The 14,531-nt window shown below is 36.0% G+C and overlaps 1 protein-coding gene across 1 annotated transcript in view; it reads left to right on the top strand.

The window, feature by feature from the left end:
• LOC109618080 (tolloid-like protein 1) overlaps positions 1-14,531 on the top strand; it is a 76,248-nt gene that overhangs the window by 27,385 nt on the left and 34,332 nt on the right. Inside the window, exons 3-6 of the mRNA XM_066072284.1 lie at positions 9,293-9,405; positions 9,949-10,104; positions 12,537-12,621; positions 12,755-12,882. Of these exons, the coding sequence (XP_065928356.1) occupies positions 9,293-9,405; positions 9,949-10,104; positions 12,537-12,621; positions 12,755-12,882 (482 nt within the window). The remainder of the gene's footprint in view (positions 1-9,292; positions 9,406-9,948; positions 10,105-12,536; positions 12,622-12,754; positions 12,883-14,531) is intronic.

The raw sequence follows: 14,531 nt of genomic DNA, 5'->3' as shown, positions 1-14,531 counted from the left end.
ACAATATTAAATGCAAAAGCTCTTTTATAGAGATGGGAGGGGGTCATCCGAGTGATAATATAATTTCCAAGGAAGGGGGGGTGTTCCAGGCGGTTTTAATCGTCGCTCCATTAAACACAGATCGCTATCATCAGCACCGCTCCGATGGACACAGATTGCCGTTATAAAATTCTTTATAATTTTTTGGGGGTTTCAAAATTATTGTAGGAATGAGCGCAGCCTCTGTATCTTAATATGTGCATAAAACTAATTAAAGTATGTTTGTTTCCTATTATAAATTAATCGGTGAAAAATCTCTCTCTCTCTCTCTCTCTCTCTCTCTCTCTCTCTCTCTCTCTGTTCCTCCGGTTATTAAACAAAATAAAGATAATGAACCAAAAATGCATGATTTAATTTGATAATCGGTTTAAGGTTTGTATTTTTTTTTTCAATTTTCATTATTTCTAACTCTAGATCTGCTAGATACATGTTAAAGATGAAAAGACTCTCAACTGCCTTTGTTATATCGGGCAGGATATTACTGCTTTGTTTGTCTAGACATAGTTTTGTTCGTTTGTGTATATCTAATTAGAGTCTATTGTTTGTCCAACTTAAGAAAACCCCTGGAACTAACACAGAATATACAAGATATACACAACAGTTGTGTCGTGTGCCCAGGTGCATGTTTGTGTATATCTAATTAAAGTATATTGTTTGTCCAACTTAAGAAAACCCCTGGAACTAACACAGAATATACAAGATATACACAACAGGTGTGTCGTGTGCCCAGGTGCACGTCAGGGTTTCTAAAGGCGTTGAAAATCTTAGTATGTACGAGTATACGATAAGTCTAGTGAATAAAAGTTAATTTACATTTGTAATTCATTTTCAAAGTATTATTTCCTAGCTCTGGGTTTCAAAGATGTTACGTCTACAAATTAACGATACATGTATGTAAGAGTAAAATCTTGAGGCTAATTAATTAATGTACCGGTGATCATAAATAGTGGTTGATTATTTAAATATATGTATAAGGGTAAATATGTCAAATATACCCGGCCTGGCACATCATACAATTGTATATACAAGTCAATTGCAATTGCCACATGCAGTAAATACGTCACCGGTAATTGGTAATTTTGTTTGTTATAGAATTGATAGTTTAAAAATCATGTACATACAATTACATGTAAATATTTAAACATATTTGAACGGCGCCGCGATCATGAAAACCGGGAAATTGCGGGAAATTGAACAAATACCCTAATAGTATCAATGCATTTCATAAAAGAAATGATTTCATTTTCTTTCTTACATTTTTATAGCTATAAATTAGATGAACGTATATCTACTCGGTTTAAATTTATTAACTAAGAAAGCCTACTATAGTGAACCTAACGGTTTCCATTTAGGTATAATATATTTTTGTTCACTGAAGACCAAGTTCCGTATTTCATTCTAAATACACGCATGCATGTAATTTATAAATTAGATATAATTGATTGTTACAAACTGAATGGTTTGTCAAAATCTTTTCAAGTAAACACATTCAATACAGTGATTCAATATCCACTGATATATAGGATATAAAAACGCTCAAATATATGTAAGTTGCCGTGGCGCAGAGGAAGTGTGGTGATGCTAGTAAATTCTCGCCGCGGCCGGGTTTTTATTTGTGTTTTTTTTTTCATTTTTCTTTCTAGAACAAAAACCGTTTTAATACCTTTTCTTTCATAAAGTAAATACATTTTGTTGGAAATTAAGCACACTATTGAAATAAAATTTTTTCAATGGCTTAAAGGTGGCTTAAAGGTAGCTTAAAGGTGGCTTAAAGGTGGCTTAAAGAAGTTTGGACATTAAGGACCTATAAGTTGTCCTTAAAGGTGGCTTAAAGGTGGCTTAAAGATAGTCTTTAAGCTGCCTTTAAGCCATCTTTACGCTTTCTTTAAGCCATCTTTAAGCAACACATATAGCTTAAAGGTAGCTTAAAGGTGGCTTAAAGATCGTCTTTAAGCTACCTTTAAGCATCTTTAAGCTATCTTTAAGGAGAACTTAAAGATGGTCATTCATCCTGTGTGCCTTCTTGTCACATGGTCACATTTTATATTGGCTGCTTTCTTTTCCTCAACAGCCTCCCGTGTGCGTACATGTACATGTAACTCCTGAGTATTGACAGTAGAGATTTCGACAGACATGGTAGAATAATATTGCTTACCGTAAAATATGATCAGAACAATTATAATGTAATAGCACAATAACAGACATCAAATATGAATGAAAGTCTTTAACCACAAAAATCTTATCTACGCAAACAAAAAATGCTGAAGTATGAGGAAATTATTTCTTGAAGGTGCCCCAAACCAATAAAAATTGTAAAAGAAATATTTATTAATGTGTAACGGTTTTTCAAGTTACAAATAAAATAATCAGTTTATAATTCGTGAGTTCGCTTAGGTTTCCTCCCTAAGAATCAAGTAAGAATCAACAAATGCAACGAAGACTTCAACTGCCAATAGAACACGCAGTAATAATAGGATTTTCCTAGGGCCTACCTTGGCTATTTGATTGTAGAACAACTAACAAGAATCAACATACAAAATTAACCTATAATCAACTATCCGTAGACTGTGGATTTAAACAAACAATTCTGTTTGCTACCACTGTGCTACACAACCACTATCAATTCACCAATACACGGTCAGTCGAAAGTCACCAAGACACAATCGAAGTCACAAAGACACTATCAAGTCACTAAGACACAAGTTACAGAAGCAGGGTTAAGAACTGAGTGGTCTAGCTAACAATTATGTTGCTTTCCGACACAGCTCAAATCCCTGTTCTGTAGAACTCTAACCGAAGAGTTTCGCCAGAAGACCGGTTGAGTCGTTCAACGGCAGAGGACTGACTAAGAATGATAGGGTGGCTGTATATATACCCTGCAAGTTCTCACTGATTGGTCTAATCATGCATCATTTCTATTGGGTATACTGATTATCACTGATTGGTCAAAAATGGGGGCATCTGATTGGTTAAACACATGATACATTTCAATCCGGAAGTAAAATCATTACATTACCCACGCCTTCGAAAAAATATGCGTCCTCGCATTCCAAAATAAAACATAAGTGTCAGAAAACATTTATTAAAAACTGATATGATAATAGTGATTGTTTAAAGGTGCCTCCTACTAAACATTCGTAATCTTTAGTAATAGTCAAAACTGTTTTAGTCATCTGGTGTGCCTGGGGAAATCTGTTTGAACAGAAGTACAATGGTCATTTCATTGTAGACTCTTCCCTGAGAGTTAGCTTAACTTTAGGCATGATCTACAAAGAATAGAACTAACATGAACAGTAGTCATCAAGATAGGCTGGTCGTTTTGTACGTCTTTTATTTGTTGTCATGTCACTGTCACGTTTCTTGTCGTCAATCTGATTGGAAGCGGCTGCTTCTTGCTTATTAGAGGTAGCTTCTTTGTATTGCTCTCCTCTCAAAATTTGTTTCACAACTGGTCGGATTCGATCAGTATGTATGACCTGATGTGTTCCTCTGGCACCACAATTGACTTTGTATGTTACGTTTGAACATTTTTCAATCACCTCAAAGGGACCCTGCCAGTAAGAAAAGAACTTAGGCGATGTTCCTGCTTTTCGCCTTGGAAAATACACATAAACTTTATCGCCTTTATTAAATGATTGCCAATTGAGTTTCCTGTCGTGGTACCATTTCTGCCTTTGTATATTGTCGTTCATCAATTTTCTCACGATGGTATGGGCCTCTTCTAGTTTTTCCTGCAGTTCCCAAACCCATCTGTTTTGAGGAATTCTTTTCATGGATGATGGCATCTCATAAACAATATCAAGAGGTGTAGCAACTTCTCGACCTAACATCATCATGTTTGGTGTCATGCATGTAGTTTCGTGGACAGCTGATCTGTAGGCCATCATTACGTATGGAAGGTGATCGTCCCAGTCATTGTGATGTTCATCAACATATGCAGATAACATATTGGCAAGAGTTTTATTAAATCTCTCAACCATACCATCCGATTGAGGGTGGTAAGGGGTTTTATGAGTTTTCTTGATGTTAAATAATCTGCACATTTCTGAAAACAATTGGCTTTCGAATTGAACGCCCTGATCAGAATGGATCACACTGGGTGTCCCATATCTTGTAATGACTTCTTCCACAATTATTTTAGCAACAGTTGCTGCCTCCATATTCGCCATTGGAAAACTTTCCGTCCATTTTGTAAAGTAATCCGACACAACTAGCTATATCAGTGTCAACTGCTTGTTTGTCCTTCAACGAATCATCATCTTTAGATGGTGGGCATAAAATAGAATTCACCATACTCTTTTCTTCAGGGCACACGTTTTTCTACAGGGTATTCTGCTAAGTGCGTCTGCATTTTTATGCTTGTTACCCGCTCTATGTTCAATGATAAATTGAAAATTACTCAGACTTTCAAACCATCTGGCAAGTTGACCCTCCGGATTTTTGCAGTTCAATAACCATTTTAGAGAGCTGTGATCTGTTCTCACTAGAAATTCTTTACCATACAGATAGTGTTTGTAATATTTGGTAAAGTAGACGACAGCTAAAAGTTCCTTCTTTGTGACGCAGTACTTGCGTTCTGCTTTTGACAATGTTCGACTAGCGTATGCAATTACCCTCTCCATACCATTGTGTACCTGGGAAAGAACTGCTCCAATTGCCACATCACTCGCATCTGTGTCCAGTATAAATGGTCTTGAAAAATCAGGATGCGCAAGAACTGGTGCTGAGATGAGTGCTCGTCGTAATGAATCAAACGAATCTTGACATGGTTTGGTCCACACAAATTTTGTTCCCTTTTCCGTCAGTCTATTCAAGGGTTTTGCTATTGTAGCAAAGTTTGGTATGAATCGTCTGTAATAGCTACAGAGCCCTAAAAAACTCTTTACCTCAGTAAGGTTTACGGGGATTGACCAACCTTCTACCGCTGAAATTTTAGATGGGTCTGTACTGATCCCGTTTTCAGAAACTACATGACCAAGGAACTGTACAGTTTTGTGAAACAGATGACATTTCTTCGCCTTTAGTTTTAAATTTGATGACAATAACCTATCAAATACTTGTTGGAGGTTGTCTAACATGTTTTCAAATGTTTTCCCAATAACAATAATGTCATCAAGGTAAACTAAACATATCTGCCATTGCAAACCGCTCAATACTGTCTCCATCAGCCTTTCAAAGGTTGCTGGGGCGTTGCAAAGGCCAAATGGCATTACGTTAAAGTGAAATAAACCCCTCTTTGTTGCAAAGGCAGTTTTCAGTTTGTCAGAGTCATCCATGTTAACCTGCCAGTAACCCGAACACAAATCAAGGGTTGAAAACCACTTTGAACCTGAAAGACTGTCTAAAGAGTCATCAATTTTAGGCAGTGGATAGGCATCTTTGACAGTGGTGGCATTTAATCGCCTGTAGTCCACACAGAAGCGAAATGATCCATCTTTTTTCTTTGCCAGAACCACTCCTGAAGCCCAGGGACTTGCTGACTTTTCTATTATGTTTTTATTCAGCATTTCATCTATTTGCTTGTTTATTTCACTCTTCAAGTGATAGGGAACACGTCTAGGGGGTTCCTTCAAAGGTCTAGCATCTTGCGTGTCGATAGTGTGTTTTACTATTGATGTGCGTCCAAGATCTTTGTCTGATTTCGCAAATACCTCAGCGTATTCGATTAAAAATTTCTTTAAAGCATATACTTCCTTTGTTTTTAGATGCACCGTTGACCGTGCAAAGAGGTCCTGCAAATGTGATGGTAAATCGTCACAGACCTTTTCTTTAGGTTGAGAGGAATCAATCACTGATTCGACATTACTTAAATTGGCAATAAATGTACCAGGAAATATTATCTGGTTGTCTTCGGAAAGGTTCATCATTCTCACGGGGATCTCACCATTTTTCAAGTAGCCAACTGACCTTGCTACTAAAGCTTTTCCAGATTTAACAAATTTTTCAGCTGGTTCCACTAAGCCCAATATTTCTTTGTTCTGATAGCTCTCAGGGAACCCCGTAACACAACAATAAGTAACGACTTCGCTTCTTGGAGGTACCACTACTGTTTCTTTAGCTGCTATTCTAAAACAGCCTATCTTGCCAACAAATTCAACTTTGTAGCACATGTCCTGCACATTGAAGTACCCGTTTGGTACATCAACAGTACATTTGTATTTTTTCATGAAATCCAATCCTATGACCCCATCAACAGATAAGTCCGTAACAATAACTTCCTGGGTGTCAGTTGTATCGCCCATACTGATGTTTATCAATGTTTTCCCAAAAACTGTAAGGTTTGTTCCACGTGCTGATGAAACTACGTGATCAGTGTGAAACAATACAGGTTTTGTTTTGATGGTTTCATATACTCTACTTGATAACACAGACAGTGTAGCCCCTGTGTCAACCAACAAATTTGTGTTAACACTATGAACGAGTGCTTTTACATACATGCCAGCTTCGGGATCATTTTGATGAATCCCAACTTGAGAACACCTAGACCTGATGCTCTTAAATGAGTTCTGTACAGGACGTCTTTTACCATAGGTATTGTTTCGTCTCTGAGACGATTGTGATCGAGAACTTCTATCATATCTAGCAATATTAACATTTCCCTGTGGACACTCTGCCTGTAAATGATACTTTGATCCACATACATAACAGTTTCTGTTGCCAACAGGATTGGGTTTTTTGATATTTGTGGACGTTTGGGATATGTTTGACTTCATTGCATTCTTTTCGGAGGTTTACTATTTCGTTCTTAAGTTCTTCAAAAAGCTTATTTGAAGGAGAATCTGCAGATGTCACTTGAACACTTTCAGACTTATTTGTTTGCAATGGTCTTAAATGAGACTCGGCCTCTAGCATTTTACGATCTGATTTTACAAATGCTTCTAATTCTACAGCATGCCGAATCGCATCATTGAGGTTTAATGGCCTTGCTTGTTTTACCCGTAACCTCATATCGGAGTCTATAAGAGCATCTATGAATTGCTCCTTTGCCAACGTTTCTCTAACATCTCCTGGATCTGTAGGATAAGCTAGGTTAGTTAGCCTTTTAATTGACTGTCCGAGCTCTGGCAAAGTTTCTGCTGCTATCTGTTTGCGTTCCCTCAATTGGGTTCTATAGAGATCGTTTTGATTTGAGGGTGAGAATCTTTCTTCAAGGGCAATCACTAAAAGTGCATAATCGTGTTTCTGAGTGTAAGGCAAATTTCCTAAAATACCCTGAGCCTGACCTCTCAAGGAAACTGCTAAATAGAGTCCCTTTTCTCGCTCATTCCAATTATTAAGCATGGCACATGCATCAAAATGTGAACGATAATCCAACCAGGATCCTGTGCCATCAAATGTTGCAGGTTTGATATGTGACTGAGACTTTTTATCTCCTAAGTCTCTCGTATTCTTATTTTACTCAACTGCATTAAACCGACCAGATTTTCTGCGATGTGTAATGTTACTTTCTGGTTCGTTTTGTGATAATGGGGTTGACGCAAAATGATCTTGGTCGTATTTGTCATAAGGCGACCTTACACCCGGCATCAACTCATCTTGCCATGATACTTTTGCAGTAGGGCGTGTTTTAGGCTTTACATCGCCGTGATAGTCTATAACTGAAGAATCCGACACAAATCCCGAATCTCGTGGTTTTTTATTCGTTTGTGGCTCATGAGTGTCAGAGTTAACTTTATCTATAGCACTAGCGTTATGAATATTGAAACTTTCATCTTTTAACTCTTGAAGTTTTTGTTCAATAAAAGATATCTCTTTGTCTATGTCGTCTATGTTAGTCATAGCCATGTTTTAGATAATGCCACCATAAAATGTCATAAACAATCGTCGATAAAAATGAAACAATTACATGGACTTTATTCAACAAATTATACAACCTCTTAACTTCACTAGCATAAAAACATCTAATAAACTGAAATTTACTTCATATCTATTTCACGGCGATCACTACGTTTGAAATAAAACAAGAGATTTTACTTGATATACAAACACCGCTGCCACCAAATTTGTAACGGTTTTTCAAGTTACAAATAAAATAAGCAGTTTATAATTCGTGAGTTCGCTTAGGTTTCCTTCCTAAGAATCAAGTAAGAATCAACAAATGCAACGAAGACTTCAACTGCCAATAGAACACGCAGTAATAATAGGATTTTCCTAGGGCCTACCTTGGCTATTTGATTGTAGAACAACTAACAAGAATCAAAATACAAAATTAACCTATAATCAACTATCCGTAGACTGTGGATTTAAACAAACAATTCTGTTTGCTACCACTGTGCTACACAACCACTATCAATTCACCAATACACGGTCAGTCGAAAGTCACCAAGACACAATCGAAGTCACAAAGACACTATCAAGTCACTAAGACACAAGTTATAGAAGCAGGGTTAAGAACTGAGTGGTCTAGCTAACAATTCTGTTGCTTTCCGAAACAGCTCAAATCCCTGTTCTGTAGAACTCTAACCGAAGAGTTTCGCCAGAAGACCGGTTGAGTCGTTCAACGGCAGAAGACTGACTAAGAATGATAGGGTGGCTGTATATATACCCTGCAAGTTCTCACTGATTGGTCTAATCATGCATCATTTCTATTGGGTATACTGATTATCACTGATTGGTCAAAAATGGAGGCATCTGATTGGTTAAACACATGATACATTTCAATCCGGAAGTAAAATCATTACAATTGTTATTCATATAAGTGAATTTGATACAATTTACAATTTAATCATTTGCAGGAAAAAAGCAACTTCAATTTTCAAAATGAAAGTACTTTTGAATTTCAGTCATGTGTTTCTGTCTTCTTCAAAGGCATTTCAAAACTGTAGACACGTAACTATTTTGCATGAGTATTGCGAACAAAATGAAAAAGAACTATCAAGACAATTTATCAAAACGTTAAACAAAATAATCGAAAACTTTCAGAAATCAAAGAAAACATGTATAACTACATTTATTGAATATACACAAATCAAACAATCGCAAAGTGAAACCTTTCCGACACGGCTCGGACAACCTATGGATCTGTCTATATTGTAATAATTCAAACAATTCCGAACCCGATGACATATATTTAATCTGCCAAATTCGTCCTTGTGGCACAAATATGGTTAAAAAGTGCCGGTGGATCTTGCTACGATGCGAACATAAAATATGAATACTAGTAATAAATGATAAAACCATATGCATTGATTTTTATCCTTCTGCTGTGCAAATATTCGATTGGTTAAAAATCTAAATTGTATTTTATACACAGGACAACGACATGTGTCTGGAAATTCATTACAGAAGCAGACCTGCGAATTGTTCTCGGTGTTACGGATATAACGAAAGATGCAACGGATACAATAACTCTGAGAGATTCAAACGGTATGAACTTTAAATATTTATTAAGAAAATGCATCATCAATAGCGTTGTTTCTGGTTGAAGGTCGCTACAAGAAAACATTTCCACAACAAGGAATGAAATGTTATGTTTTAAATAATAAGTCTAACATTTTAGTAAGTCTAGTGTATAGTCAAGATTACATGTATGTTCAAATTATTTTGATTTTGATATCATACCGGTTAAAACAAATATACCGGTATAAATATAATTTGATTTACTCGGTAAACATCAAATCTATGAATAAGCTCGCGTAGTTTTTCAGGAAATGCGTTTTTTTTTTAGAGTAATGCTATATCTGAGAGGTTTAACGTGGCGATTGCGATTATTGTTTTCTCCTGATCTAAGTTAATCTAAATCATTTTCATGTGTTTTGTTTTAGCAGTATAATGTAAACTTTTCCTGTTTTATCATGTCATTTTGAATAACTTTGTAAAGCGCTTAAGAGTTATATTATAGACATATGACATGTATCATTTTTATTAAGCTTGACATCGTACAAAGTATTCATTAATTCTGACTATCAGGGGATATTTTGCCAACTACATCTGTCGCTGTTGGAACAAGAGAAGGTTTCGAAATTGTTACCTCCACTGGAAATTCTATTTCCGTACAGCTCGACACAAACGACTCTTCTAACGACGAAGAAATATATATCTACGTCATTTCTGGTGTTGATTCTGGTATGTATGCATAAATGAATAGAATACGCGTATATATTCTTTATACATGTACATGTATGTATTCCCGATATTCTGTAACATTTCTTGTGTCATCAAACATTTGTAAATCACACCCCTCCTTAAAAAAACCCCTACAAATCGAAGTCTAGGATTATCTTATTGAACCCCCTCCTATTTCAAATTCTTTTTTGAAAGAGGGTTCAGAATATTCTGGCTGCGATATATTGATCCCCCTTCATACTTCCAATACCAATTAGTAAATGGGTTCAAAATATTATGGCCGCGATGTTTTTAACCCGTCTCCTATTTCCAATTCCCTTTGGAGAGGGGTCCAAAAAATAATGGCTGTGAAATATTTGAACCCCGACTTCTTTTCATTGCTATTCAGAAGGGGGTTAAAAATATTTTGTTTGCGATATATTACAACACCCCCCCCCCCGCATCTTATGTTCATTGCTATTATGGCTGTGAAATATTTAAACCCATCCTAATTCATATTCCTTTAGGAGATGTGTTCAAAATATTATGGCTAGAGAATATTGAACGACACCCCATTTATTTCAAATTGGAGAGGTGGATCAGGATATTGTGTCTATGAAATTTTTTAAACCCCCTTAGATCTTATTAGAAACTTCATGGTTTTGGTATACTCAGTTACTCTATGTTTGTCACCAGGTGGGAGAAAGAGAGTTAACACCTGTGTATTGTATATACACAGGGTTGGAAAACATTCAATTCCCATACAACCATTATAGTATCCCTAGTATGTAATACCAGTAATGAGGGTTTTCAAAATATTATAGCTGCAAATTATTTAATCCTCCATTGATTTTGAATTCCCACTAGAGAGAGGGTTCAAAACGTTATGACTGTGAAATAATGAAAACCCTGCTTTTTCTTTGGCTATTGGAGAGGTGGTTCAAAATTTTATGGCCATGAAATTAGAATAATTGCCATCTACCTCCTTGATTTCAAGAGGGGTTTCAATATATAATTGTATTATTATAGCTTTACGTGAAGTATTGAAACACTTTCTTATTTTGAATTCTCATCAATGACCCCCCCCCCCCCCCTCCCTCCCATACCAACTTCAGGCATATACATACAAAAAAGGGCTAAATTTGGAATTCCTTTTTTTTCGTTTTGGGTGGGGAGTCAGGTAGTATAATGGTGGGTTTATTTGTCAGTCTGTAATAAATTAAACATTTTATAAATACCAAACGTATTGTTTTGGTGAATCTTTTTATTACAAAGAACAATGAATGTCCTGCATGGAAGATATTCTAAATGGTTGTCCTAAGGTGGGAGAAAATGGGGCTAACACCTGTGTATTGCGTATACACATCGATGTTAGGTAAACATTTATCAGCTCCCATCATAACTGACATCAGCCAGTATAGTATCCTAGTATAGGGGTATATATCGCGGCCTGATATTTTTCACCGCTTCTCTACTCTCCTATTGGAATTGGAATTAGGAATATATAGATTAAATAAATTGCGGCCATAATATTTTAAACCCACTCTACAAAAGCAATTGAAAAGCAGATTCGTGTTCAATATAATTATCGCTGCCATTATATTTAACCCCGTCACCAATAAGAATTGCAATTTGAAGAGGGGTTGAATATATCGTGTCCATAATATTTTCCACCCTCTCTCTTATTGGAATTTCTAACTGGAAGTGTGTGTGAAAACGCGGCCATCATTTTAAAACTCCACTCCAACTGAAATTAGAAATTGGATGGGGGGTTAAATATATCGCGGCCATACTATTTGGAACCCCCTCTCCAAAGAGAATTGAAAATAGGTGGGAGGGGAAGTTCAATATATCACTGCCGTTATATTTGAAACTTCCTTTCAAATGGGCGTATTAAATAAGTAAGGGGTTTAATATATTGCAGCCATAATGTTTTGAACCCCCCCCCCCTCCCCATTGGAATTGAAAATAGGTGGGATGGGGGGCCTCAATATATCGCAGCCATAATATTTTGAACCCTCTCTCAAATTGCAATTGGAAATCGGGGGGGGGGGGGTCAATATATCACATCTTAAACACTTTGGACCCCTTTTCTATGAAATTTCAATCGGAATTGAAAACCAGAAGGGATAACTATATCGCGGCCAATACAATTTTTAACGCCCCTCTTTACTCCCCAGTTGGAATTTGCAATAGGAGGGGGTTCAATGAATCAAAGCCATAATACTTTAAACCCCCTCTCCAAAAGCAGTTAAAAAAGCAGAGTTATGTTCAATAAAATTATCGTTATTATTCTTTTTTTTTTTGGGGGGGGGGGGTCAATAAAACTGCAGCGATATTTTGAATATATCACAGGGTTCAAAATATTATATGACACCGGTATACGTGTTGTATCGTTTTGAGTAATGCAACCCGATTAACAATGGCCTTTAAATACACTCTGTGTGTTCCAGGGACATGTCCGGGCACTTCCACAATATCAGCGACAGATGAATATCAAATAGTAACCTCAAGTAACTTTCCAGACAATTATAACGGGTAAGTAATTCATACATTCTTTACAAGCGCTGTATTTGTTCTTTTAATCTTAAAAATACATTCATGAACAAAAATGTTTGTATTGTGTTCTTTCGTAGAAATGTGTTAAATAAATGAATGTGTTGTTTTACAGAAACGAAGTATGTACAGTGTCGATAACAGCCGACGAAAACAAAGTTATATCGTATGAAATACTTTTTAAACAAATAGAAGACTCAACAACGTTTGATGAGTGTTCTGAAATTTTTGAAGTTTTCGACGGTATGTTGGCTACTCTTATCCACAGACAATGTTTTACATGATACCCCCTCCCCATCATTTTACCTGATTAGAAACATCCAAGGCCAACTAACACTTATCTTTTATGTGCATAATATTTAATTGCTGCTGTTACTTATTCGTCTTTCAAAATAGGGTTTCGCGACGGACACTTAAAAAGAGAAAGCATGTATCTCGTATGCATCAGCCGGTTCCGTTTATGTACAAATGACGTTCCAAATAACATTACAGACACAATAACATCCGAAACTTTCGAGAATGTTTTGATGCTTATAATCAAACATAAAAATTACGTATCTTAAAACCAAAAAAAAAACCGAAGCCCCATCATGCTACACAACATAGCTTCAAGTTTATTACATTATTTTTTTAGCAAAGTTTAAGGATCAAGAAATGTCCTAAAAGACATAGTTACAGAGATAAGAAAGTTAACAAGAGTTATCATTCTTTTTTATTGACCAGCTACATGTAATACACTCGAACAAGATTTACAAAGATATCAATGATTAAATCGATAAATTTCAAAATCGATGTCACTTTCAAACAGAAAAAAATAATACCGAAAGAAAAGAGAAATGTTTTTCAAATTGTTTGATGTAAACATTTTCAAATTTTGTCCATGGTTTCAATATACAATTACAAAGAATATAGGCGAGGAAGACAGGGATTTGTGTCTTTTTTTAATATCATATAAAAAAAACCATGTTTAATTTAAAAAATGCCTCACTGTCTTTAAAAAATATGCAAAACAACTACCGTTTTATAATTAAAAAGTTGGAGTCTGCCTCTCTCTTAGCTCACCTGAGCCAAAACTGTCGTTGTCATAAACTTTTCTCTTTTTATCTTTTTCACAACCATTTAGCACAAAGAGGGTGTGGGGGGGGGGGGGAAGGGGGGAGGGGTTATATCGACTAAATAGAGAAAACTTAAAAATATCTTCTACTAAAAAACTGTAACATGAAAAGAAGCTCAATTCTACCAACCGCTCCCGGTCTGGAAAAAAACGCAAATAGATGAAAATGAGAGTTATTCAACATGTGGCTAGCTTTTGTATATTCTTTTCACACAAATTCTGTTAAAAAGTGATTATTATTAAAAACAGTTTACTTCTGGTATTGTCACCTTACTTGCATCGGACTTTCTCCAAAACACGTTACATGTAACTGACCTTGGAAAAAGAAGTATGCAAAATGCACGTCGACATCGAGAGCCGCAATTTTTACATGTAGCCAAACGGCACCATTTCACATTACGGGGCCGGAGCTGGTGTCAAATATTAACAGATGTAGGTAAAGTGACTGTAGTAAAATGGCCGAGAATTGTTTTAGAATTAAATGTTTCTACAGAATTAGTGTGGAAATAAGATATCAGTCCAAAACATTTTTTTGCGCCGTATATTTCCAATTTATTTTTTACTTTTGGGGGCACTCTGGCTCCCAAGTCGTCCATTCGATTTTTTCATACCAGGAGCTACAGACCTGCAGCTAAATTTTACTTTAAATTTACGTGAAGAAAGTTTCTTTTAAAACCTTTATTAAACAAGATATTTTCTAATAATTTGTCCAGATTTACTAGCGGAAAAAAGAAACTGTGCATTATAAAATTTAGTATAATTTTTCTATATCTATTGT

This window comes from Magallana gigas, chromosome 9 (genome assembly GCF_963853765.1).
Source record: "Magallana gigas chromosome 9, xbMagGiga1.1, whole genome shotgun sequence".
NCBI classification, from domain to species: domain Eukaryota; kingdom Metazoa; phylum Mollusca; class Bivalvia; order Ostreida; family Ostreidae; genus Magallana; species Magallana gigas.
The sequence above is the reverse complement of the archived record's forward strand: the minus strand, read 5'-3'. Positions and strand labels throughout refer to the sequence as shown.